This window comes from Thermobia domestica, chromosome 2 (genome assembly GCF_964235325.1).
Source record: "Thermobia domestica chromosome 2, izTheDome1.hap1.1, whole genome shotgun sequence".
In the NCBI taxonomy this organism is placed as follows: Eukaryota; Metazoa; Arthropoda; class Insecta; order Zygentoma; family Lepismatidae; genus Thermobia; species Thermobia domestica.
The window spans coordinates 276636341-276662787 of NC_137455.1; the positions used below are offsets into that span (position 1 = coordinate 276636341).

The window sequence follows — 26447 nt, forward strand, 5'->3', positions numbered from 1 at the left end:
GGTGTTGCAAATAGAAGCAAATAGGGATTTGTCGAAGGAAAGAATAGCATGCCATTTAGTCCGATATACACTTCGTTCTCTGTATCATTCCAGCCAAAAACAACTATAATGTGCTGCCAAAGGAAGTCGGTGCAATGGAAAAAAAGTACCACGATACCCCAAGCAACTTCAAATCGTATGTGCGAACACTAATATTCCGAATTTCTTGTGCGAGTATTCCTAATATGGCTGTACGATCCGCAGTAGCCATGCGCACAAGCTGCCTTTATTTCAGTCCGTGATATGATGTGTCCATTAGGATCCTTTATCCACCAACTCCTCCTTTTTCAAGCTACTGATTCCATACTCACACAACTAGCTGTATTTCGTTCAACACTGACACCAATTTCGAAGTAGGGTAATCTAAAGTCTCTATATGGCACAGTCCTCCTGCGATTCAAGGAAGAAATATGGTTATACGAGTAAGATTAACGTATTCGCCAAGTGTTTATGTCATCACGAATACGCTTACCATGAGGAGTTGCCAGCGTATCTAATACACAACTCCCCTGTCATATTCCTGTCCTCTAATGCTACACATATACAATCCCTGCAAATATCGAATCGATTAGATTCGTCTTCTCACTATTATACCATTTTAACAAACTGCTTGTAAGTTCGAGAGTTAAAACTGAATATTATATCCCTTAAAATAATAATAAAAGAATTTAACAATGATAGAAGTTCCTAGCATCACTTAAAACGTGTAAGTGAAATTGCATAGCAACGTAATATATTTATATTTGTCAAATTCTTCAACCTTTTCAAATACTGAAACTAATGATTAATATAGTTTTATTATAAATATTACGAAACACAATGTGATAATCTACATCTCTCTTACAGCTACATATACTTACGAAATGAGGATACTACTAGATAGAGTTAAGAAGGAGAAACTCCGTTATGTAAAATCACTGAAAGATAGGGAATCTAGAGAATTCCAGGCATTAGCAGGCCTTTCCAGAGAGAGCCTTGACCGAGCTGTTATGAGATCAGACCTTAGGGACATCTTCCATGGTGTAACAGTGACTGGATTTGATCCTCCAGCTCAACACGAATTGCGCCCTACAAGAGAAGGTGTTATGGTTAATTTTTATGTACAGGTAAGGTATTAACCGATGATATTGTGTTCATAATCTTTAAACAAAATAATATATATCCGCGTTAAAAAAGAAAGTTTTAATTGTTTAAAGGTGAATGTAAAATTTTTGTTCAATAAAATGTTTTAACTTCAATAACCTTCAAAATCAACAACTTCTTCGTGAGTAATTCAGTAACATACTCGTTTTGCATGATTAGTTCTGAATAATATATTTTTTGCTTACATTTTACCTTAATTGTAGTATCAACCTCCGATATAGTTTGGATTTATTTCCTTTAAAATCTTCATTTACCAAAAAAAAAAAAAAAAAAAAAAAAAAAGTTTAGTCCGTGCTACATTAAGCTCACATTAGTACGATTTATTAGATTATTATACTTTATATGGTATGAAGCAAGCAAATATTTATAGAATAAATTCTCACAACAGCTTTGAAACAAACATTGTCAAATGTTCTAAGTACAACAAATAATACAATACTAAGGAAGGTATTCTTTATTTTTCAGTTGTCCGATAACATGGATGAAAAGACATTGAAGGAAGTTTTTAAGAAGTCTCTTCGAACAACGAACTACAGTTTGGGAGGAACTGATTTGTATGCGGCTCGAGGAATAGACTATCTTGAGGCCAGAGGTAATTTTCTACTTCTTTTGATTTTGAGGTCAATATCTATCTCTTGACAGCATAATATATATTTCTACCTTGACAACATACTAAAATGAAAATAAATAAATAAATAAAGATAACCCTTTCATAATCAGAGATGCAGTATATGCGGGTTATCAAATCCTTTTTATACATAACGATACGGCTATTATATACATATGAAACCATAGCTCCCTCTATATATATTGCACTTCGTTTTTTTTCGTTGTAAATATACACTATCTAAAATGAGAAGCTAGGAGTGAAAATAGCAACCCTTTCCGAAAATTTCTGCCATCATGTTTCCGTTTGGGGCTTAAAAGAAAGCAGAGCCTTGGAAAAACAATAGTTTAAGTCGATTTTCTAAAGGTTGAAGGAAAAGTATTCACCAAATAAAACAATATAACATTTGTCAAGTGTGAAAGAAAACAGAAGCCATTAGGAGAAAACATTTTTTCTTGCATATCACTTGCGAGCCTCTTTAAAATACTTTCCTCCGTTCTATGCATCAGTGTTGTCAGGGGTAAAGAATATTGTCACATGTCACTTTGAAGAGTTTCAGTGTGATTGGTTATTTTGGTAGTTATCGGTGCACCCCCCATCAGACAATCCTGGATCCAGCCCTGTACACTCATATGAAGAGTTTCAGTGTGATTGGTTATTTTGGTATTTATCGGTGCACCCTCTCATCAGACAATCCTGGATCTAGCCCTGTACACTCATATTAAAAGAAAATAGTAACTTTCATTTACGATCGTTTCGTTTGACGTACAAGACATAACTGCAGACATGGCAGTCTGTGATGAAGGGCATTAAACCAAATATTCCATTTCCACCTGAATTCGCTAAACTTACCTTTGCATGCACGTACGCCATGAGTATTCTGATTATTCTCGTTTTACTACAAAGTAAACTAATTCTATTGATAAAAAATAAGAAGGACATTCATCTTTCCAATGATAAATTATATTGTTTTGTACTTCAAATTATAACTAAGTAAGAAGTAGAGTACAATTGTTATGACTCTTCCAGCAGCAAAATAGAATTCAGGATTCAAACAATAATAATAATAATAATAATAATAATAATAATAATAATAATTATTATTATTATTATTATTATTATTATTATTATTATTATTATTATTATTATTATTATTATTATATCAGTACAAAACCAAGAACAGAGAAAGCATGTATATCGAGATATCGTGTTATATAAAAGAAAATAGCATGCCATTTCCTGTTCTTTTACTACTGTTAAAGAAGGGGAATAAAAAGTGCTGAAGACTCCGCGAACTTTATATTAGTGAATTTTTCAGTGAAAAATTATCTTCTCCAAACTCATATTGGTTTTATTAGTTTCAAAGAGAATATTTTTATCTCTATATAAATACATTAACTAATTGAAATCTTAGGAAGCATTGCAAGAAGAGATTCTACCTTTTGAGGATTTTATTAATTTTTAAGTGAACATATTCAGTTCCTCATCTGTGAATATATTCATCACTCCCTGTACAGAACATGAGATACTGAATGGGACTCCTTTGTCAGAATTTGTCAATCTTCTTAAAATATTTTCATTTTCTCAATTATCCATTACAGAGATGTATATGAAATGATAATGGAACTCACTCCTCGAAAAATATAACGAAAGGCAATTTTGTTTGCTAGTTAGGAGTTTATCGGGTAATGATCCTAAAGTTTTATTATTATATGATAATGGACAATGTATGGTATAGAATGGACAAACGTTATAACAAAATTTTGACAAGGGCTATAACCATCCTTTGCGCAAATGGTCACCTAAGCAGATCATATTTGAAATACTACTATCTCATATAAAACGTCTTTTAACATGAGGTTAGCTTCGCAACATCAGAAGCTTGAAAGTCAGAGAGGTGAGGGAAAGAATCTATGTCATTATTTTTCCTTAGTATATATATATATATATATATATATATATATATATATATATATAGTGCGTTCAAAAAGTCGCTCTGCAGTGGATTTACATACTTGTTATTATGAGAAAAGGACTCACATTCACTTTTTTTCTTGTATATGTGTATGTTGTGTTTCGCAACTGTCCGACACATACAAGAACGAAGCTAGAATTTAATTTTCAACTCAATAGAAACGTATACTATACAATAAAGACGGTTACATTGTAACCATTGTGCTCAAGGTTCGGTCAGAGTTCTGTTGAGTATCGAGTAATATAGGTGTGTTTTACAATGTTAGCAATGGAGTCACAAACATGTATTGGGTTTGGCAGGTGACATATAAAATACTAAAAAATGGTTCTACAATAGTCGTTAACAGCATTAGAATCGATCTAGGGACGCTATCACTCAAAAAGTACATACAATTTATCGATTACCAACTCTACGCAAAAATGTGTAGGATTGATCTGTGTCTTTAACCTAAGATAAACCATTTTAGACATTTACTGTAGTGCAATGCATCTAATCTCTTTCCAGCCTTAGAAAAAAGTAGATGTAAACAAACCCGCCTGACTACCAGTGAGTCGATGACCAGTGATTGGTTGTTGGTCTCACTGCACTAGTATCCTACCGCAATGTAATCCCTACTAAAATAACATTTTCGTATAAAGATATCTAAATTTATCCTGCATTTTGTGATAAAGAAGCAATGTATATAATATTTAACAGATGTAGCTTTATTTCAACCTCACCAGTACTTGAACATATAGTATTTACTGCGCATGCGTATGCGTTTTCACACCGACCCCGCTCATTTGAAATTGCAGAATGCAGAGTTCCATGGCGTCCATATTTGTCTCGTGTTATAAAACTCAAGAGGACAACAAGAACAGAGGCAATCTCGTTTATATAAAACTTGAGAAAATGCATATTTCCAACATAGCAGTAGTCAGTGTCAGTACGTTAATTATTTACCAACCAACCGTAGTCTTATACTTTGGAAGTTATGCGACGATCGTAAGCTAGCAGACGATCTTGCCGTTCACGTCTCTCGCTGCCAAAGCACGTGTGAGCCGCGGAGTAATATATTTCGCTTTGTTTATGTCTACTTTGTTCTAAGGCTGGAAAGACTATATGTATCTCTTTGCCATAAGCCACTACGATGCGACTTTTTTTTGTATACTAATGTAAATCTAAATATAACTTGAACATCTTTTTTTTTTTTTTTTCATCGATGTAAAATGAAAGAAACCTACAGAGTAAAATATGCCAATACTACAACTGTGAAATAAACAATAGTTCGCGTCACCTGAATTGGCGTAGACGTCAGCCAATAAGCTCACAGTGCGCTGATTCCAAACCCTCAGGGAGAAATTAATCTTTCATAATTGATTTTGTTCATACTTATGGTCATTTACGAATAATTAGATACCTCACTGAAGATTTGGCAACAGCGCACTGCAAACTTATTGATTGACGCGATACGCCAATTCGAGTAAAGTGGACTATAGTATTATATAACAGTATATAAAAACATTTTTGTAATTATAGCACGGGAATAAAATACAACTCAACGTCTAAAATCTTAAAGAGAATGGACATTTTAAAAATATCTTGTAGGAAATCTAATACATATAACAAAACATTAAAGAGAGTAAATGATGTCATAAAACGAGACCAACAAACTGTTGGAGACAATAAATATTGTAAGACATTTACGTTGATTTATATTTATGATTTAAGTTGAAATAATTATTTTTAGCAAGAAATACTGTGAAAAAATAGTTCGTGAAGAATGAGGTGCATTGTAAAAGAGGGTTTATGAGCACGTGTTGTAATGTTAAAGAACGCTGACGAACATTATATGGTAATACGAAAGAATTTGAATGAGGGATATGAAAGGATGTAAAACCCATGGAACTAAAAAACTAAAATTATGGTAGAAATTCTAATTATTTAATATCTGACTTATTAATCTCGACTTTGGTAATCAAAAATATTTTGAGATTGAGAATTCTTTTAAGGTGTTTTAGGAAATACGTATGTTTTTCCTGACTTTTTCTGAAGATAATTACCATTAGCAAGATGTTACTTTATCTTGCCAAACATTACTGGTCATGATTGGATGAAATAAACTATTCTTCAAAGCTGATAATTGTTAAATAGACATTTTATTAAATCATCGCAGAAATTAATTTTAGTTTTGGAAAGCAACGAACTAATGAAAAATATATAGTTTTGGCAAATGATCTTTCAAGATTTTTTTTTTTTTTTTTTTTTTTTTTTTTCATAATGTGTCGACTTTAGGATTCACAACTGACGTAGTTTTATGACACAAAACATCAGTTTTCTTGTAAAGTGATAGCTTAAAATACGGGACAGTTATTATTTATATTTCGATTACCAAATTTTCCATGTCTACCTTGCATCATTGATAAAGAGAACATTTGAAGACCATTCTGTCTCTAATGTTGTCCTCAAGATTAGTCTTACTGATAATGATATCCACAAAGTATTCGAAATTTCGTTTTATCTTCAATGGCTCAAAATCGTCCTAACATCGTCAGGTTTGGAATGCCATTCATCACATTGATCGGGTTAATTCTAATAATTTTGATTACGTTCTGAATACATCTTAATTAGCTGATACTATGTCCATCATCTGATCACATTGGTATTGGAATAAACTCTAAGTGAAGCGGCATTCATACATGCCGTTGGCTATTGACTTGAACAAGCAACACGCGCCTCACCTGACATTATTTAATACTTCCGACTTTGAACTTTAAGATTTAGATTTTTTAAAATGAATTTACCGTGTTAATCCAGCACTCTTAAAGATGATGGAACTTATTTTACATATGTACATCACAGAATACATACAGTCAGTTGTTGAGATGGCATACACTTTACGAAATACTTTGAATTCTATTTTCTCAAGTAATAAAAGCAAAAAAAAAAAAAAAAAAATCATTATAACGACCAAAATAAGCACGACTTACAAGTTGATAACCAAATGGTCATTCCTGGCCTTAGAATGACTACTGCTCCTTCATTTTTTTTTTCAATAAAAGGAGCCCTCTAGCATAGCATAAAATAAATTTATTTTTGAGTGGGAAAAGGATCCGGAAAACTCGGGAAATTTTCTTTTCGTAATTATCAAAGACTTCCAAAGTTTGTAGAAAAACTTATCGTACTCAAACAGAAGTGTTTGCGAAACGAGAAGGAAAAACTAAAACTGATGCTAATTAAGTTATTTCCGTATTTTACAGTTGATGTATACTAGATAATTATTCGGACAAAGAATTAATAGGACACCTGGACAAAGAACAAACAAGAAAACATTTTTCAAAATAAGGAAAAGATTTTGAAAAAAAAATCGTTCTAAAATATTGAAGTTTATGCCAATCTATGAATATTTATGTCACATTATCTCAATGTTGAGTTACAAAATCCCAACAGGTCAATGTAACTTAATTTTATATTTGGAAAAGTGAATGTTCGTTTGAGCTTCAATTTATTACTTACTCTTAGTTTGTTATAATGTTTCATATGTCTCGCATTTTCAACTCAGTTATTCGCATTAGATATCGTTTCATATTCCCTTTTTGCTTCTTTTAGATTTCGATGAATGCAGTGATCCTAACTTCAACGATTGCTCAGATCATGCACATTGTTTCAATCTCAAAGGAACTTACACCTGTAGCTGCAAGGAAGGTTTTGCTGATCTGTCGGAGAATGCCTTCTTCCCTGGAAGAGTGTGTTCGGGTAAGTACCTCATACAATCCTATTAATTTACATAGAATGCCATAATTGCAACAACTTGTCTTATTTATTCGGTCATTTATTCAATGAAAAAGTTGTTCTACTGTTTGAAGATACAATGACAGAAGACGAATCATATATAAAGCTGAATGCCTGTTTGTTTGTTTCTTTGTTCCTTATATAAGTCCACATCAATGGCTTAACATATTTCAAGGTAAGCACATTTGTAGTTTACTGTAGAGAAGATACCTTAGGCTATTTAGAAGGTTCTTACCGTGCACATCCTAAGAGAAGTGAGGAGTCAACATTTATGCCAGAAACACAGTATCACAGGAGCCCATTAATTAAAGAAGAAGAAACTGGATTTACAAACCACTCATTAAAGATAAGTCGTCACTTTTCAAACATTTTCGAAAATTCCGCTTCTAATGGTTGGGCGGTAAAGGAGAGCAATTTTCATAATCATTTTTCTACATTCGAATCAGCATTGTCTTTCATCATGGGAAAATGACTGAACTGTTTGAAATTAATTTTTGTACACTTGGCTCGAGCCTGGTTTTTATCATGTTATTTTCAGTAAAATACGTATCCTAAGGAGACAAGAGGGTTCAAAGTTTATGTCAAAAGTAGAGTATCTCAAGAATCCCTCACATGTTTTTTTTATTTTTTTATTTTTTATTTTTTTTATTTTTTATTTTTTATTTTATTTTATTTTATTTATTTTTTTTTTTTTGTACTTAGGATTTGGGTCGACCTGGGTTTTTGTCATCACATTTTCATTGATATCTATATATGTTAAAGTTAGAAAGAATGTTTAAAGTTTCCACAAAGAAGAACGACTGTAGCGCCTAAAATACTTTGAACATAGCACTTAGGTCGAGTTGGATTTTTATAATTTTATTTCGATTGAAATATGCATCTTAAGTGGGGTGGGGGGATTCAAATATGCCTTTTTCATTAAACTTATTTTTTTCCCGGATAACGCCGGGTACTACAGTTAGCACAGTATAAAACTAAAGAATAGCCTTGTGCCTGGGGTTCTTAGATCGATCTTAGCTCACATGTAGCGGACGTTATTATGTACAAACATCATGTGCGTGAACTTTCTCAGGGTTCTCCCGTTTTGTCCCATTTTCTTCATTTCATCATTTCATTAATTATTATGATCACCATCTCCCTTTGCCTCGGTACCTAAAAAAAGGGACGTTAAACTAGAGATTTAATTTCTGAAGGGTGGTGTATGTGTGACTTTGTTTAATTGAAATTACTGTACCGATTTCAATATATCTTCACCGAAATCTTAGATTGGTCATAGACCTGCGTACCATAATGCATAAACTCCATGAAGCTGCTCAATATCGTAAAAAATGGAACAGAGTGTCTGAAAGGTCGAATAATGACTCATTTAATTATTTTTATTACCTAACAATTTCCAGTAAATGAATTGAACCTACCGTCTTTGGTTGCCACAAACGATTTAATTAGGCCTTGCGTAACTGGAAAGAATTGTTAAAGTGTGATTGTGGAAAGCTCATTTCGAGGGGCAAAGGCGAAGGTGATTACCATTTTATGTAACGAATATCATAAAACAGAGTGAATCTAATCTACCGTTTTCAGATGTAAGAAAGGTGCCTAATTTGAGAGAACACTGCAGATTTTAGAACAGTGAATTCTAATTCGCGTCTATGAGTTTCCTAAGTCACATTAAGTGCATCAAATACTTTCCGTTAATTATATTTCTTCCCCAGCGAAGAAAGAGAATTTCAGTTAATAAAGTCAATACGACGAGTCTAGTTTTGTATGGATCACAGTCTATGCCTGTAATGCCAGAACACGCACCAGAGAACTCCAATTATAGAGTTAAATGAATTTGAGAACGGTCTTAGAGGCTGAGAGATTGTATGGCAGAATTGTCACTCATGTTTCGCGACGTTGCAGCAGTCCATCGGTGGTATACATAATGGAAAACAGCAAACATGTATCCCAGTGCTCCGCTGGGAGTGTCTGACAAAATGATCATTTGAGCGGCTGCTCCGACTGATAGAAGATAACCGCCACCATAACAGAAGCGACCATGTGAGCGTACAAACACTAAATAATAATCGATTGCTAGAGGCAGGTCTACATACCTGCTTTCCTCTCATACCTGACGCCTGCTGATCTGCAAAGGCATCTTTGGTAGCATTGGAAGAGACTGCAGGTAGGAGCCATTGAAGGACGAGGATACTCAGGAATAAAAATTATTTCTATCTACAACACAGTGGCGGTCATCTCCGTGTCTGTAGACTTGTAGGTTAGTGGAATATCCTATCCAGCGTATGTTCGAACTCAACATACAGAACTCATATTTAGCATTCTAACAGAGAAGAAGACAACAAACTGCCTATTCCCTCCACCTCTAGTCTTCATTCATGCGAGTAATGAATATTTTGTTTTATATTCGTGACGTGGTCAATGCTCTCTTCTAACATTATTTGCGCATTTGTCGGGAACAGATCTTCCAGCAGGAAAAAGTGCATCCTCACTTCCAGGACAATCCCAGATAATTCTCACTCCCAGGTAATGGGGTAACCAGTCCATGCAGAACGTAATCACCCTATATACAGAAATAATTAAACTAATGATATTTTAGATAGCAGGCTAGCAGGAGAGGCCCATTACTTACATCATACGCGCCTACACAACACAAAACATTGTTGCTGTCTAGATTTTATTTTGCTTTTTATCTTTTCAGAAATATACATCCAGTTTTTTCCTTTAAATTTTTTGAAGTTCTCCAAGAGAGTGAACCCTAAGCTATAACTTGTTTAGCTTATATATAAAGCAGAACTGCAAGTACGTATGTTATGAAACAGCACCTGAGTGCTAGCCGGGTTTCGGCAACGAGTATCCCCCTGGTAATCCACGAACTACAGTCCATGTAGAATTCCATATCTCAGACATTCAGCATATGTAGGACTTTGTACCTGTCCGAACAGCTATTTATATGGCTTCTTCCCAGTCTATCACAGGTGCTTATGGCGTATAAAACCAGTACATGTGCATGTCGATTACTATGGGTGCTGCACGTGTACGCAACTACGTGTTTACATACAGAGTGTAGTGTGATGCAATGCGAAAGCGAGGGATGTGCTGTGTGTTGGTCAGTTGCATGTGCTATTAATACGAATCCTGTATGTTTTGAAATAGCTTGTATTACATGATTGAAAGGTACTACGGGTCCAATGTTGGACTCACTATCACCTTGATATTCTATTATATACAATTATTTCATCACAGAATTCACTCGTAGTGTCTTAGAAGTTGTTTCTTAGGGTAGAGGTTGCGTTCATGCATGCACTTATCTGGCCGTTTACGACGAATGGAATAGTGTAACCATTCTAACACAGCTGTGTAAACCTTGCTATTGAAAGTTGGGTCACGTACAATAAATTGTGATACGTGAATCTGAACATGTCACAAGAATAATAATAATAATAATAATAATAATAATAATAATAATAATAATAATAATAATAATAATAATAATAATAATAGGACTTGTTTGGCATTTTTGGATCTTGGGGATTCAGTTAGTTTCCATTAGGATGGCATTACCTTTGTTAAGACGTCATACCCGCAAACCCGTGATTCATCGTATGTGGTGAGTGTCTTTGGTCCTGTGTGAGAATTCTCGGCACGAATTTCACCGATACATGCCATATTGCTAGGTCTTCAAGTAAGATTTGGCGACATGAGCAGATGGAAATATTACTTCCCCGCAGTTTCAGGGGCAGTCAGTTGATAATCGGATCTCGCAAATTTATTGGCCACGGCACTTTTTTCCTCACTCCGACTCACGTACAGGCGACCAGGACGGAAACTATCTTCTACGAATAATCTTCTAGCTTGAAAATATGCAAACCGCTGAAAGATCGTTGCACGACTCATTATATGGTACTTTCAACACTTCATGTCTCTGTAGCCATTTCTCAAAGTTCAAAACACATTTAACACGAATTTGCTGCTTTTTCAATCACGTAGTTTGCAATTCGACACATATCACACAACATACCATAGGCAATCAAGTCTCCCTCAAAATACCTGGGCTCTGGTAAATTATAAAGCTATGCGTCATCATGCAATCTTGCCACATGTGCCTGCGGTAGGGATTTCGAGCTACAATTTATACTTTTTGAGACAGGAAAGCAATACGGAAATTGAATGAACAATGTAAGAATTCCTCGCTCGGAAATCTTTTGTTGCAGCTTGAGAATTAACTTGAGCGCCCGTGATGATTGTCGGAGATCTGGATACGTTCCACTGCCTACGAAGCGACATCCGAACTTAGGATAGTAGCCGTCAGGTAACAAAATCTTTGTTAATGATTGCAGTCCTACACACTTTTCTACTGTTTTCGGTATCTATTCATATATTTTTTATCTTTAGTATTTCTCTTATGACTTTCTTCATTTGGAGATTACATCCAGATATCTGCGGCAGTGTTCACTTTCTTGTGATATCTGACTGTTACAATTGCGCTTTGCCTTTCACTCTTGAACTCGAAACATTCTGATTGGTCAACGTTTCGAGAGCGCAGTGAGTTTAATTTTGCTGATACTTTTCCTGTATATGTACTTTGTATAGCTATTCGAGAAGACCATTATTATCATTAGAACCGTCGGTAAAATGGTCTACGACTATAAATTCCATAGTGGACTTTTGTTACACTATCCTGGTTTTTTTAGTGCGCTTTTGCCACTTTTAACTACCTATCCCACTGCTGAGAATCTTCCATTTACATTCTGCGAGCTCGTGCCCAATACCTTATATTCGAAGCGTCAAAGGTGGAGAAACTATATTTCATTTCTCAGTAGTCGAACATCTATGAGAGTATTGTGTGGTATAGTCTTGCACTTCAACGTTTGCTACATCCTAAAATTAACGACACTGACTCGCAAAGTGTTATTATAATTCTGTAAAATGATTTTGGTAAACACGGGCTCATGCAAGACATTCTTCTGATAAGCTATGAGGTACAACAACTGAGCTACGTCATTGTTATCTCCTCGGTATTAGAACACTTTGACATTTGGGGAAATAATCATGCCGATACAGCATTCAAGAATATTGAGTTGACAAATGTTGCACTGAAGCACTTTCTCTTTTGCTCAGATCTCTGTAGCTATCTCATACTACGGATACACTCTTATTGACAAACACATTGAAAATGTGGGCAAAGAAAATAAGTTGGAGTAAGGTTCGATCTAAGTACATATCTAAGTACGTACTTTGGTCGTATTCTACGATGACTTTCTACGATATATTAAAGTTGTATTCTACGAAATAAATTTTATTTCTGGAAGTTTAAAAACCATCACTTTAGCCACGTTGGTCTCCTGGTTGGTCACCGAGGTGAAATGATACAAAATCAGGTCACTTTTTTCATAGGTGATCATTGATGTTGGTAATGTGGTATTAACCCAGCATCGTAAGAACAATTGTGGAACTATTAGCTTTCTAGAACTTACGGGAATATGGAAATAAATAAACTTTTAACATAGTTCAATAATAGGAAAGAATAACATCAGTATTTTTTCCTTTGACACTATATATTGCATTTCAATTAAGAATTATAATTTAGAGTACATGGCGGTAAAAGTGTAAGATGATAGTCGAATTTCAATTTTTTTGTCCCAATAGTTACGCCATGAAAATATCTTTTTCGGATGTTAGCTTTCTGTTTCCCATTGATTACACGATAAAAGCAAGGAGCAGCACTGATTACAGCTGTCATTTGGTATATAGAAATGCAAATAGAAGAAAACGAAATTTAAACAAATCATTGTGATGTGTATAGGTTGATGTTTTGTATTTCATATCAATTATATATTCTCTTCAATTATCCAAATTCACTGTATTCATGTTTCTCTCTAAATATTTATTTTCTTGTAATCTTCAGGAGTATTATGAACCATGTTCTTCTATAGAAGTTATTAACTTTTTGTGTAGTTTTTATTTTATAAAGAGTTGCAATAATAACATGAACAATATGTAGTTAAGAGAAAACTTTCTTGTCATGCAACTTCATTTAACAAAAAGTAACGTTCTAAACTGTTCTGCAACTAAAAGGAATACAAAGCGCAGTAAGTAAGGTTACCTGAGTATTCAAGATGGATTATCTACAAGAAAGTTCAGACGTTAACCATAAGATATTCAAATTAACACTTCAACCTTAACATTTTATTTTGTTAATAAAAGCTTTTTTTTAAAAAAAAAACACTATGCAAGTCTCATTTTAGGACACAAAATAAATAACAGTGTTTTCGGTAATGATTTCGTCATTATATCTACTACTTGGTGTTCAGTGCATATTTGCTAAACTCCCAATTTTTCTTCGATAACTTTTTCACAGACAAAAAAGGTTTAATCTGAATATGCTTTGTTCTTCGGTGTAACTCAGGATTCTGTGACAGTCTTACAGCCGCTGAGTTATCAACCTGAAGAACAGGCACATGCCTTAGTTTTACAATATCTTTCAACAACTTAGTTAACCAAGTTGCTGCTTCTTTTGCTGCTTCAGGTGCAGCTACAACCTCTGCATCTGAGGTAGAAGTAGCAACCATTACTTGTCTCTGGCTAAGCCACGAAATTGCGTTTCCTGCATAGATTACTACAATGCCTGCTGTTCAACGTCCGATTTTACTGCATTGTTCGAATGCCGTAACAGAATTTCAGCAAATATTTTGCGCTTGCGTTTTACGGGAAGTGGTTCGACAAAAGCTTCTTTCTATGAAAGATATTGAGGATATTGTGAATTCTCAGAACTTTTGGACTTCTGATTGATGATGAGGACATTGATTCTATAGACATTGTGAAACTTCCTCCAGAACATATCGATGAAGTGTCTGACAATGAAGATATTGATGACGATATTATTGATGATGAAGAACCAACAGATGTTCCTGGGCATACAGAAATTCATTGTGCGACCGGAAGAGATGAAACAGATGTGGTGAACGTGCCTGTACTTTCGACAAGCAACCCTACAACTAAAGAAGATGAAGTCCCACAACCTGCTAAAAAAAATGTGTGTTATTTCAAAGTTGGAGAATAAACAGCCTAATTACTCGAAAGTGTGCCCAACTTCGGAAGCTAGAAACAAGGAGGAATAATCTTGTTAGTAAAGTGAAAGGGATAACCCCAGTAGTGTTTTGAGGTGATGTTTGATGACATAATTGTCTCACACATTGTTCAACAGACTATGGCATATGCCGCACAGGAAAACGTCCATACTTTTCAACTTTCAAATGAGTCCTCATAAAATTTATTGGAATTTTTCCGTTCACTGGTTATCATTGTCTTCCTCAAGAACATCTGTATTGGTGTGAAGACAATGACATGGATATCCAATGTGTGGGAAAATGTATGAGTAGTAAGAGGTATCTTGAAATCAAGCGTTTTCTCCATCTCAACGACAACTCGAAGCTCTCACAGATTCCAGCAGAACAACGGGATAAGCTTTTCAAGATTTGCCCATTGATCGATGAGCTAAACGAAAATTTTCTAAAATTTGGTGTGTTTTCTGAAAATCTAAGTATTGATGAACAAATGGTTCGGTATTACGGTCATCACTACCTCAAGCAGTTTATACGTGGTAAACCCGTCAGGTTTGGTTTCAAACAATGAGCAATCTGTTGCTCAGAAACAAGTTATTGTTACCGGATGCAGGTGTATGAAGGCAAGTCAAAGGATCCTGGAGATGATGATATAAATGTATTCGGATTGGGCCTTCTGTCGTTCTGAAAATAATTTCTATTTTGGATACACCAAAGACTCACAAACTGTACTTTAAGAATTTCTTCACGGGATTTTTCTTTGATGAAACATTTGCAAGATATTAATGTTAGAGCAACAGGAACTTTTCGCTTCAACAGAATGAACAAGTGTTCTATTTCCACAGATAAGGAAATGAATAAAAAGGAGCGTAGAACATTTGACTACAGATTTAATTCACATAATGAAATTTTGGTTGTGACCTGGAATGACAACAGCTGCGTGAGGCTTCTATCCAACCATGAAACCATCGAGCCTCTCTCACAAGTGAAGCGATGGAGTAGAGCTGACAAGAAAGATGTTCACATCCCCCAACCCAAGGTGGTCACAGAATATAATAAGCATATGAGAGAAGTGGACAAGATGGATTGGAACGTCCAAAAATATAGAATCAAAATAAGAGGTAAAAAGTGGTACTTCCCTTTGCTCACCAACACCATTGACATAGCATGGTAAACTCGCATGTGCTCTTCTGTCTCGCAAATGGTAAAATTTCCTTGTTGGATTATAGAAGAATGATTGCGAGGACGTATCTTGCTCTGTCTTCATCACTGTTTGATCCAAAAAAGGCTGGGAGGAAGTCTTACGATGAACCGTCAGCCAATCGTGTTCCTGCTGACATTAGAACATCTGGAAAACGTAACATCGAACGCACAGAAATGGGCAAACAGGGGAAATGTGGAATATGTAAGAAAAATGCAAGGAAACAGTGTTTCAAATGCGACATGGGACTACACATGGAATGCTTTGATCAGTGGCATTAAAAGTAGATGGTGTGTGGCATGATCCCCAATTGGGGATCGGACTAAAATTGAAAATTTCTTGAAGAAATGTTGTTGTTATATTTGAAAACAGTGTTTTTTCTTTCTATTTTGATGTAAATAAATAAAAAATAAAGTAAAAATGTTCAGGAAAAAATTGCCGGTTAATGGGTTAAGGTAAGTACTATGTGTTTCTTGAACACACTGTGTAACAAGTTCGGGGCGTACCACGAGCACCATTCAGATCACTACCATCTACCACCAATTAGTTCGTGTGTAACAACTTTGGAACAGGTTCGTGATTTTCTGCTGGCTGGTTTTCATTTCCTTTCTACTAGAATATATGCGCTTTGAAGCAAGATAGTGGGGAAGAAAAGAGGATATACTGCTAAAGTTATGTTATTTTGATAGTGATCTAGTACCTGTAATACGAAAAGTAAGCTGAAATCGTGCATTCCGAAAGTCTCTTGAAGCACTTTATTTCCAGATGCAATAAAATGTCAAGAGTGAACATGGTCTCGTTGCCGCCAATTCTACGACTAGTTTCTAGCAATATGACATGAGGTCCGTAGAGAATTGGTTTGTATTTAAACCTAAAATGCACACTGAGAAGAAAAGGACTATGATTTCCGTGTGGATACATCGTATTTACGCTGGTGCGCTCCTTAAGTAATGTAATTTCATGTATAAAAGTACAGCAGATGGGAACACCATGTCAAGTCTGGAGTTCAGCTTCGAACTAGACTCGCTGTGATTGGATAATTTTATTCACATGATTGATTTCGTGTTAAAAACTATTACTCTCGTAAGGTAGGGAGTCACAGATTTAGAAAGAACCAAGAGGGGACACTCGTAGGAAGGTAGTAACAACATTATATACCTAAGTTACCACCGTCGGAATGGGTAATTCTAGATTTGAAATGGTGGTCCCACAATAAATTTTCGCTGGACGGTGGTGTAGATCGTACTATTGATGAAACAACATTACTTAATGTGGTGACGCGCGTAACCTAGTAAAAACAGCATTTACATGCCGACTGGATTTTGCATTTTTCTCCGTGCAGCTAAAGGGAAACTTTTAGGTCTTTGAAAGAACTTATCACTGCTATATGTGAGATTGAAAGAGAACCATTCTATTCCAGGGGTAAAAGTGGACCTAAAAATGTAGAGGGACGTATGACGTCACGCCGTCCCCGTGGCTGTCTTTACCCATTGTAATTTTTTAGGAACTGGAGGGACGCCATAGATATTTTTTGGAAATGGGAACGTCGTCCCCGACGTTACCCCACACTTTTACACCTGATTCTATTATGAAAGAACAACAGTAATATATAGTCTATTGTTTTTTTTTTGTTTTTTTTTTTTGGTCGCTAAAATAGCTCACTTCGATAATAAATTATGATCAGAGATAAATATTTTTCGATATAATCACATTTCTTTGATTTGTGTAGCAAACTACGACGCAAATATGAACTATAATATACATAACAGAGAAGTGGTAGATTTCTATCAGTTTCAGATTAAATAGGGAGATAAGAGCGAAAATAGATCTCCTGTTCTTGAAATGCTGAATTCTTGTAAAGAAAAAAGTCCTTCTATATCTTACCGTTTTTTGTGATACCTCTCGACAGAATAACTCTCATACTTACACATACCAAGAAATCAAAGAAAAGAAAGGAAAAAGAAATCAAAGTTACGAAGAGAGGACCATTATCGTTGCCGTTTGCGAAGCATCCCGTGCGAAGCATCATGCGAAAAAGTGTTTGTTACCTTTCTCTTTACAGTTAGAAAGCAATACATATAAATATAAGTGATGTAAACTTTGAAATGAAGGAATAAGAATTATTTTACTTCTCTATCAAATTTTAATACGCTGCTTCGATCCCAGGTTATACGAGTTTGTGGTGGTGGATAACATCGTGCCCGCGGGTATTCTCAGGGTTCTCTCGTTTCCTCTCACATTCTCATTCCATCAAATCTTTTTATAGTCATTCACTTTCAATAATCATCCATCTCCTTTAGTCTATAGGTAGGATTCTTATACATTCCGTACTTTACAAGATCCTCCTTGTTATGAGGTTGTGTCCTGGTATCCCGAAAAACAAATTTACGGAGCGTAGAATTGTCCCGTTTTTTGTTGGCTTGTGTTCAACACTCTCACTCTTAAACAGACAATTGTCAAGAAATTGATAACTTTCGTCATAAAAATGTCATACAAATTGATATAATTGACACTGATCAGCTATGTAATGAATGATAATGATGATGATGATGATGATGATGATTATTATTATTATTATTATTATTATTATTATTATTATTATTATTATTATTATTATTATTATTATTATTATTATTATTATTATTATTATCTTCAAATGCTTAAAAGAAAGTATGTTCTTACAAAAAAGCTAAGGACTGAATACGTTTTATTATACCATGATGGAAAAGTGTACCATATCATTCGAGCTGAAACTATCCTATGTTTCTATTTTTGAAAAATATACGTATGACTCTTACCTATACATCATAGCTATGGGACGTGGCTGAAACATTTCATTTTTACTACTCTGTTATTGAAAATGGAATGAAATCTTTTGAATTTTACGTCCCACGTTTATGCCGGTTAGGCTAAAGGAGTCGGTGATAATGAGTAATGAATGAAATGGTGGAAATGAAGAAAGTGGGAGGAAACGGAAGAACCCCGAGAAAACCTACGCACACGGTGTTTATCCACCAGAAAGTTCACTTGGCGGGGGCTGTGGTTGAACCCGGGACCCCAAGCACCAGAGGTGAACGCTACCACTGAGCCACCGCGGCTACTCTGTTATTCAATTGTGGCTGTATTAGTTCAGTTTTTCTTTTTTCTTTCTTTTTTTGCCTTTTTTTTTTTAAATAAGCAACATGCACTCGTGTAGATCTGGATCTAATCAGAGTAAAAGAGAGAGAAAAGCACCAAACAGAAAGTAGGTTGTTGGTCGGGAGACTCTATAGGTAGGTTCTAACTTCACCAGCGGAAGGTTTTTGCTTCGAATCAAGTGGTCGCTCTGTATGGCTAATCTTTTCTCAGGACTCTCCCTCAGGCCAGTGACGCTAACCCGTGAAAAAAAGTCCCGTTTTGTAGGATCTTTTTACATTAATTCCTCGAAAAGAGTTAAAAGGAATTTTCATCGCAATTGACAACAAATATGGGACTTTTGATCGACAACAAAAAAATTCTCTGTGGGCGGAAGGTAGACCAATGACTCCTCAATAATCTTAAAATCAGTGTTAATTGTGTAATTTTGTTACCCAAAATGTATGCGAATACAGAAATAGCTTGATCACAAAAAACAATAGTATTTCATGTCAAGGTCCCTTTACGAAATCCTGGCTACTTGCCTGCTAATTGTATCACCATTTTGATGTAAATATTCTGTTCTCTGTTGTTCCCCCAACTCCCATTATTTAAACACTCAAAATATACCCATGACTAAAGAGCTAATTGGAAGTTGAAATTTTCTTCAAAACGATTCTAACCATTTTGTTAATATTTTGAACATAGTATGGCGCCATTTGTTTTGTAAGAAAAAACAACCAAAAAACAGTTTATTCATTGGGATAAGTTAAACTTCTTTCTTCGAAAATAAGTACAATTTTGTCCCTCCTATTTCATAAATATTGGATTGGTACCATTCAAATGGCCGATTGATGAGTGTTAGGCGACATATGAGTGTGTATTCTTGTTCAGCATGAGCATAGCATGTCTGTTGACTATTATTGAATGCTTATGAACAAGTTGAACTAAGCCAACGAACGACAGTGATGTAGTGCAGTGGTTCTCAACCGATGTGTTGCAACACACTGGTGTGTCGCGAAATTTTAGAATTTAAAAATCATGAAGAATTTAATAATAATTAGTTAAAATCAAGGCAGACCATACCAGTCAATACCTCCAGCAGTAGCGATAATGCTCAATGCTATATAAAGTCATTATAAAAACTAATTGGTTTTACTATTACAGCAGATATTATTATTATTATTATTATTATTATTATTATTATTATTATTATTATTAATAATAATAATAATAATAATAATAATAATAATAATAATAATAATAATAATAATAATAATAATAATAAATATCAAACAAGTGTGTCGTTAGTTAAACAAGATTGAGATCCACTGGTGTATTGTATGGTTAACTCTATACATTTTATTTTAAATTTAGTGTCCCATTCAGCAGCGAAGCTATATGAAATGTGAACCTACAGTTTAACGTAGGGTTCGAACCACAAGAGCTCCAACCGGGAATCGAACCCGGGTATCTCACGACAAAGGCGCGACGCTAATCGTTTAGCCACGAGGGAACTCTAACTCGTGTATAATTGCAAGAACACTCTCCGAAGGGTCTGCTTCCATAGGAGCTGATCAGAGCGTGCTGTTGGTCTTGGCCGCGTAACTTACTTTTTTCAATGTTGTGTCACCGTCACGAAATGTGACAAACCAGCGGCATATGGTGCGCTCTACTAATCCTGGCCAGAATCGGATTAAGGGGAGGGCTTAGGGGGCTGAAGCTCTGGGCCTCCAGGTGGACAGGGGCCTCTACTCTGATCAAAATCTCAACTGGCTATCTACAAAGAATCATAAAAATACAATCATCGTCATAAAATAAAATATAACCAAAAAATATGAAACATATTCCCTTAAATTACCTACTGTACTTTCACAGAAAAGTATTAGGCGAAGTCAGTAGGGGCCACATATATTTCCTAGCCTCCAGATAGATTAATTCGGTCCAGATCCTGGTCCAAATTGTCTGTTGATGTTTGTCGCAGCTAGACGTGCAGAATGTTCCAATTTAAATGGTATACAAAAGTTGTGTTCTTCATGGTGCACTTTCACACAACCCTGCTCAACACATTGCCTATTCACTTGATTGGGTTCCCCAACCTGTTCCGTGGACACGTAAGTAGTTTTGACGTCGTACGCACGACATAAGAACATCCATTGGGTGCATTACAGAGGGTGGCTTCCCACCTGACGTAAAATTGGTTATTTTCAGTGGTGCTATTCAGCCTGTTAGCACCGGTTAGCTAAAACCGCATGTTAAAATATTTCAATTTCCCAGAACTGTTTGTTATACTCAGACAGAAATACACACACACGACCTAGCAAAGAGTTAAAGAAGCCAAACAAATTACCTATATGTACATGAACCTGACAGAACCCACTTTCTAAAATCGAAAATAAACCATGCAGATATTTTGTTCACTGGGCCGCGGAAGCTCAATGGTAGAGTGTTCACCTCTAGTGCATGGGGTCCTTGGTTTGATCCCAGCTCGCGACAAGTGAACTTTGTGATGGACAAACATTGTGTGCGTGGGTTTTCTCATGATTCTCCCGTTTTCTCGCACTTTCTTCATTCCACCATTTCATTCATTCCTCATCATCGTCTCCTTTAGCCTAGCCGGCATAACCGTGGGACACAAAACTTAAGATTTCGTTTCATTTCATGTTTTCGTTTGTTCACGATTGTTCTAATAAAATTTTCGTTTGTTTCACGATTGTTAAACAATTTATCAAAAAAAAAAAAAAAATGGCCGGTGCCAACTTCACGTAGCAGAACCCATTTTTAGAAATTCGAAATAAACCATGCAGGTTCACGATTATTCACATAAAATTTTCGTTTCTTTACGATTTATAGAGAATTCATATCAAAAAGGAAATGGCCAGTAGGAATAAGGATTTTGACGAAATGACGATATTCTGGGTTTCATAAGGAATACATTAGCCAAAGTAGAGACATAGATTAATCATTTTCTTGCTCCAAGGATGGAAAGACACAAATACAAAAAAGCATAATCACAATGATATGAACGTACACATTTTATAATAAAATATACGAGGGTCGTTCTGAAAGTAAGTTTCTTCATTTACACCAAGTGAAACAAACAATCGCCATAAGAAACCGCACCTGTTACTGGTTCAACGACAGAAGAAGCATAAGCAGAGGTGGACTGACTCATGCGCAGAGCGCTGAAGAAGAGAGAGTAGCAGCAGAGTGGCGCGTCCGAGATTATTCGAGTACAAATTACGATGGCAGACAGACAAGTGCTGACAACCTGGTCGCCAATGGAAGTGCGTGATGTTATCCTGTATAAAATGGGCACATGGGATTAGTGTGTACGTCATTCATGAACGCCTACAGACTGTGTATGGTGCAGAGATCATGTCTCGGCAAATAGTTGATCGCTGGTGTTGCATGTTCAGTGAAAGAAGGCAGAATGTGTAGGATGAAGGTCAAAGTGAGCGTCCCTTCACATCTACGAATGGCAACAACATTGCTAGGGTACAGAACATGATGCTAACAGACAGGCGCGTAACAGTGTCAGACGTGGCGTCGACACTGCGAATTGGTCGTGCTCAGATCCATCACATGTTCAGTGATTTGTTGGATTACCGAAAAGTGTCTGCACGATGGGTGCCGAGAAACCTGACTCCGAATCACGAGTTCAAGAATGGGAATCAGCCTCGATAACTTAATGTGGTACGCACGAGAGGAAAATGAGTTCCTGTTCAGAATCATCATAGGCAATCAGACATGAGTGCACCACTTTATCCCAGAAACCAAGGCCACCTCAATGACGTGGAAGCATACCAGTGCATCAGTGAGGGAAAAATTCAAAGTGTCAGCTTCGGCAATAAAGGTTACGGCCACAGTATTCTGGGATGCGAAAGGTGTGATTCTCCTTTATTTCCTACATGAAGTTACCATCAATGCAGTACGCTACTGCGACACCTCAAACTCAGTTCCGCTATTCGACGATAGAGACCAGGCCACTTGAAAAAATGTGTTGTGCTCTTGGACGACATTGAAAAACTACAATAAGCAAGGCTCACACAAGATCAGATTCATCGATTCGGATGGGAGAGATTGGATCACCCTATCTACAGCCCTGATCTTGCCCATAAGACTTTAACCTGTTCCCTACGTTGAAAGCCGCACTCTCGGAGTGTCACTTTCGAAACAATACTGAGATGGAGCGGGCTGTTCGACAATTTCTTGTATCGTAGGGTACCGAGTTTTAACAAAGTGGTTTTTTAAACTAATTGCAGGCTGCGACAAATGTCTTAATATCGGTGGCGACCATGTCGAAAAATAGTGCAAGATGTACAGTTCACGACGCCATGTGAATGTATGGAGATAGTAGGCTACAGGTTCGTACTAGGGGTGTTCAAGGGGGCTGAGACCCCTGCGATCATGCGTAGCTCCGTGGTACTGTCAGTTCTTTGTTGAATATACAGTATACGTATAAATGTAAACTGAAGTCAAGTTAGCCTTCTAAAATTATCTGGGTCCCATGTCTTAGTGTTCTGGCTACTGGTGGCTTATAAGCATGTTATTATCACTCTGTAATTTTGCTACTTCATTAAGTTGAAGAGTTTTCTGTGTCAGGTTTCAGTGTAACACGAAGTTTCAGTCAATACTAATATCGATAAATATGAAAAGACAGCTTAAATGTTCAGTATAATCTGTGAAAGTTACTTTTATGATATTTATTGATTTTATCATAATTTACCAGAAAATAACTATCATTAAATCAATGACTACTTCCGTTTCCTCTTTCCCGTTTCAAAAATCAAAGTATGAAATGCGCAAACAGCCATGATATTGACTGAAAATTTTCCAAGTGGACAGCGTATAAATACTCTGTTACAAATTCTGGTCAATCAATTAAATATATTTATTTCACCCTATACATAAAAAGCAAATCAAAAGAGTAAGACTGCATAAAATTGTTTAATTAAGAAGAAAAATGGGGAAATTGTTTATCTTCCTGCCAGAGAAAAAGAAGTGAACAAGATAAGCTATGGCTACTTGAAACTATGGAGCATCACTGTTTCTTTCTTCTAAAGAGTCTTGTATCGTCACGTAAGCAAGTGACAAAATAAATAGTTTTGTGGTTGATTGAACATCTGAGAGAAGCGAAAGCGTTTCACTTTCAATTCCCGGAAGACACACCATAGATGGCGATTATTGTGTAGACTTAATCTGTAGCTTTTTCTTTATGGACCCGTGCGCGCACTGAAGCTTTACAATACTCACACTCATTTCGTGGTCCACTTCAATTCTCATTTAATTTCTCTCTTTCGCTTTTACTTTCATTGCTGTGTCTGAAGTCTTTAGTTGATAATTTTTGTTCTGATCGCATTTAACATTTGTTGTGCGTAAGTTGCTTCAGTTTGATCAAATGATTCAGTGGGACATATTAAAAAGAATGTTTGGCGGTGGTAAGTATTTGTAAAATTATGTATCATAGTAATACATGTATTATGTAATATGCATGATTGCCTATAATACTCTTACATTTACTGTTAACAGCGGTTTATTTTTCATGCGTTTTATGGTTATAGGTCTTTCCAATTGAGCTTGTGTCAATGACGTAATGTTAGGGCCTATAATGTAGGTGAGGCCGAGGTCAGATTATGTATTATAAGAGAATCCCCTTGTTGAGAATCCCATTTCAACTATAAGAGAATCCCCTTGATTTTCTTATATTCTCTTCTTAGTTTGTTTTATAGTGTATTAGTGTTTATTATGGATAGAATGGAGGAATTATCAAAATATATATTAAATACTTCCATATTTTAAATTTATGTTGAGATCAGTGCAGTTGTTAAGAATGCATACTGTCTCTCAAAATTGACCAATATTACCGACAGTATATCGATTTTCTCGCAAGCATACTGCTTTGCTTTGTTCTAGTGTTACTATACCTACCAGCCGTGAAATCAGGAGAGTTCAACATTGAATAACAGAAAGTACGTTTATTGCGAAAAACTGAAGTTTAAATACAGTTAACGATACATATAACTAACTATAATAGACTTAACATTTATGATCATTCCCATCCCAGCCAGTTAAGAAATTTGGAATTACATGCATACATATATATATGTACAGTGGCGGATCCAGGATATGATCAAGGGAGGAGCTAAACCATACGTTGCCGCTTTATCTAAACCCTGTTCGGCCTAAGCTCTAAACTACGATAAACAAAGCCAGGTGAAACTAAATCTCGCTGATTTGCTGTTGGCCTACCGACGCTTGTACTCCTCCGCAAAATAGTTCATATGATTTGATTATTACTTTCACTATGAAGCTCCATTTAAAACTGTTACATTATTATCAATGACAAAAATATTTACGGATTACCTAATGATATTGCAATCGAGTGTGGCTAATGAAACAATAGAAATAAATACTAACCATGCGCAGTAATTATGGCGCCAATTCAACTGTGAAGGCGTATTTTGCTTTTAAGTTCTAAAACATGGCTGTCATGAATCCCGGTTCAACGAGTGTTGTGGTGAAACACCAAGGTAAACCTTTACTCAGTAAGCAACAATTGTATACTATTGGTGCCATCTGTTCGAAAAATATGAATGGAAACTGAACTTCAGTATTTCCAAATCCGTACAGATGAAATTCAATAGAGATTGTACAACTTCTAATATACAGGGTGTTTCAAAATAACCGACAACGTTTGGGAGGTGATTCCTGACACCAAGATAAGACAAAAAGTACAGACCAACCTGGGTGCAGAAATGCTTCCTTTCCGAGTTATAGTCTGCCGAAAACATGAAAAAATGAAATTTAAAAGTCCGTAGCTCCTCAACTATGGGACTTAACGTAGTCGGGTCAAGACTTCACTTAAGAACTAATATGTACACTACCCGAAAATACATGTTTCAGAATCCTGTGGTACTCACGCAAGAATTCTTATAAAGGGAGTTTGGCTACGGATATATGATCTGAAGTACTCACCAACTACCTCTATAAAAATTGTTTCGGAAGTGCTGCAGGATTCTGAAACTTGAATATTTGGATAAGGCACATACTAGTTCCTAAGTGAAGTTTTGTACCGACTACCGTAGGTCCCATAGTTTAGGAGCTATGAACCTTTTAAAGTTCATTTTCTCACGTTTTCGGCAGCCTATAACTCCGAAACGAAGCATATGTGCACCCAAGTTAGTCTAGGGCCGCGGTGGCTCAGTGGTAGAGCGTTCACCTCTGGTGCATGGGGTTCCGGGTTCAAACCCTGCTTCCGCCAAGTGAACTTTGTGGTGGACAAACACCGTGTGCGTGGGTTTTCTTGGGGTTCTTCCGTTTCCTCCCACTTTCTTCATTCCACCATTCCATTCATTTCTCATAATCACCGTCTCCTTTAGCCTAACCGGCATAACCGTTGGACGTAAATCTCAAAGATTTCATTTCATTTTCCAAGTTGGTCTATACTTTTCGTCTTATCTTGGTGTCAGAAATCACCTTCCAAACGTTGTCGGTGTTGTTTTGAAACACCTTGTATATACTGTATATTGAATGTTG

At 35.9% G+C, this 26447-nt stretch overlaps 1 protein-coding gene across 3 annotated transcripts in view; it reads left to right on the top strand.

Moving 5' to 3' along the window:
* The window catches only part of LOC145678508 (uncharacterized), a 382498-nt gene that overhangs the window by 321519 nt on the left and 34532 nt on the right, over nucleotides 1-26447 (top strand). For all 3 annotated transcript variants that reach the window (XM_081748733.1, XM_081748730.1, XM_081748732.1), the window contains exons 11-13: nucleotides 886-1145; nucleotides 1648-1774; nucleotides 7353-7499. In XM_081748733.1, the coding sequence (XP_081604859.1) occupies nucleotides 886-1145; nucleotides 1648-1774; nucleotides 7353-7499 (534 nt within the window). The remainder of the gene's footprint in view (nucleotides 1-885; nucleotides 1146-1647; nucleotides 1775-7352; nucleotides 7500-26447) is intronic.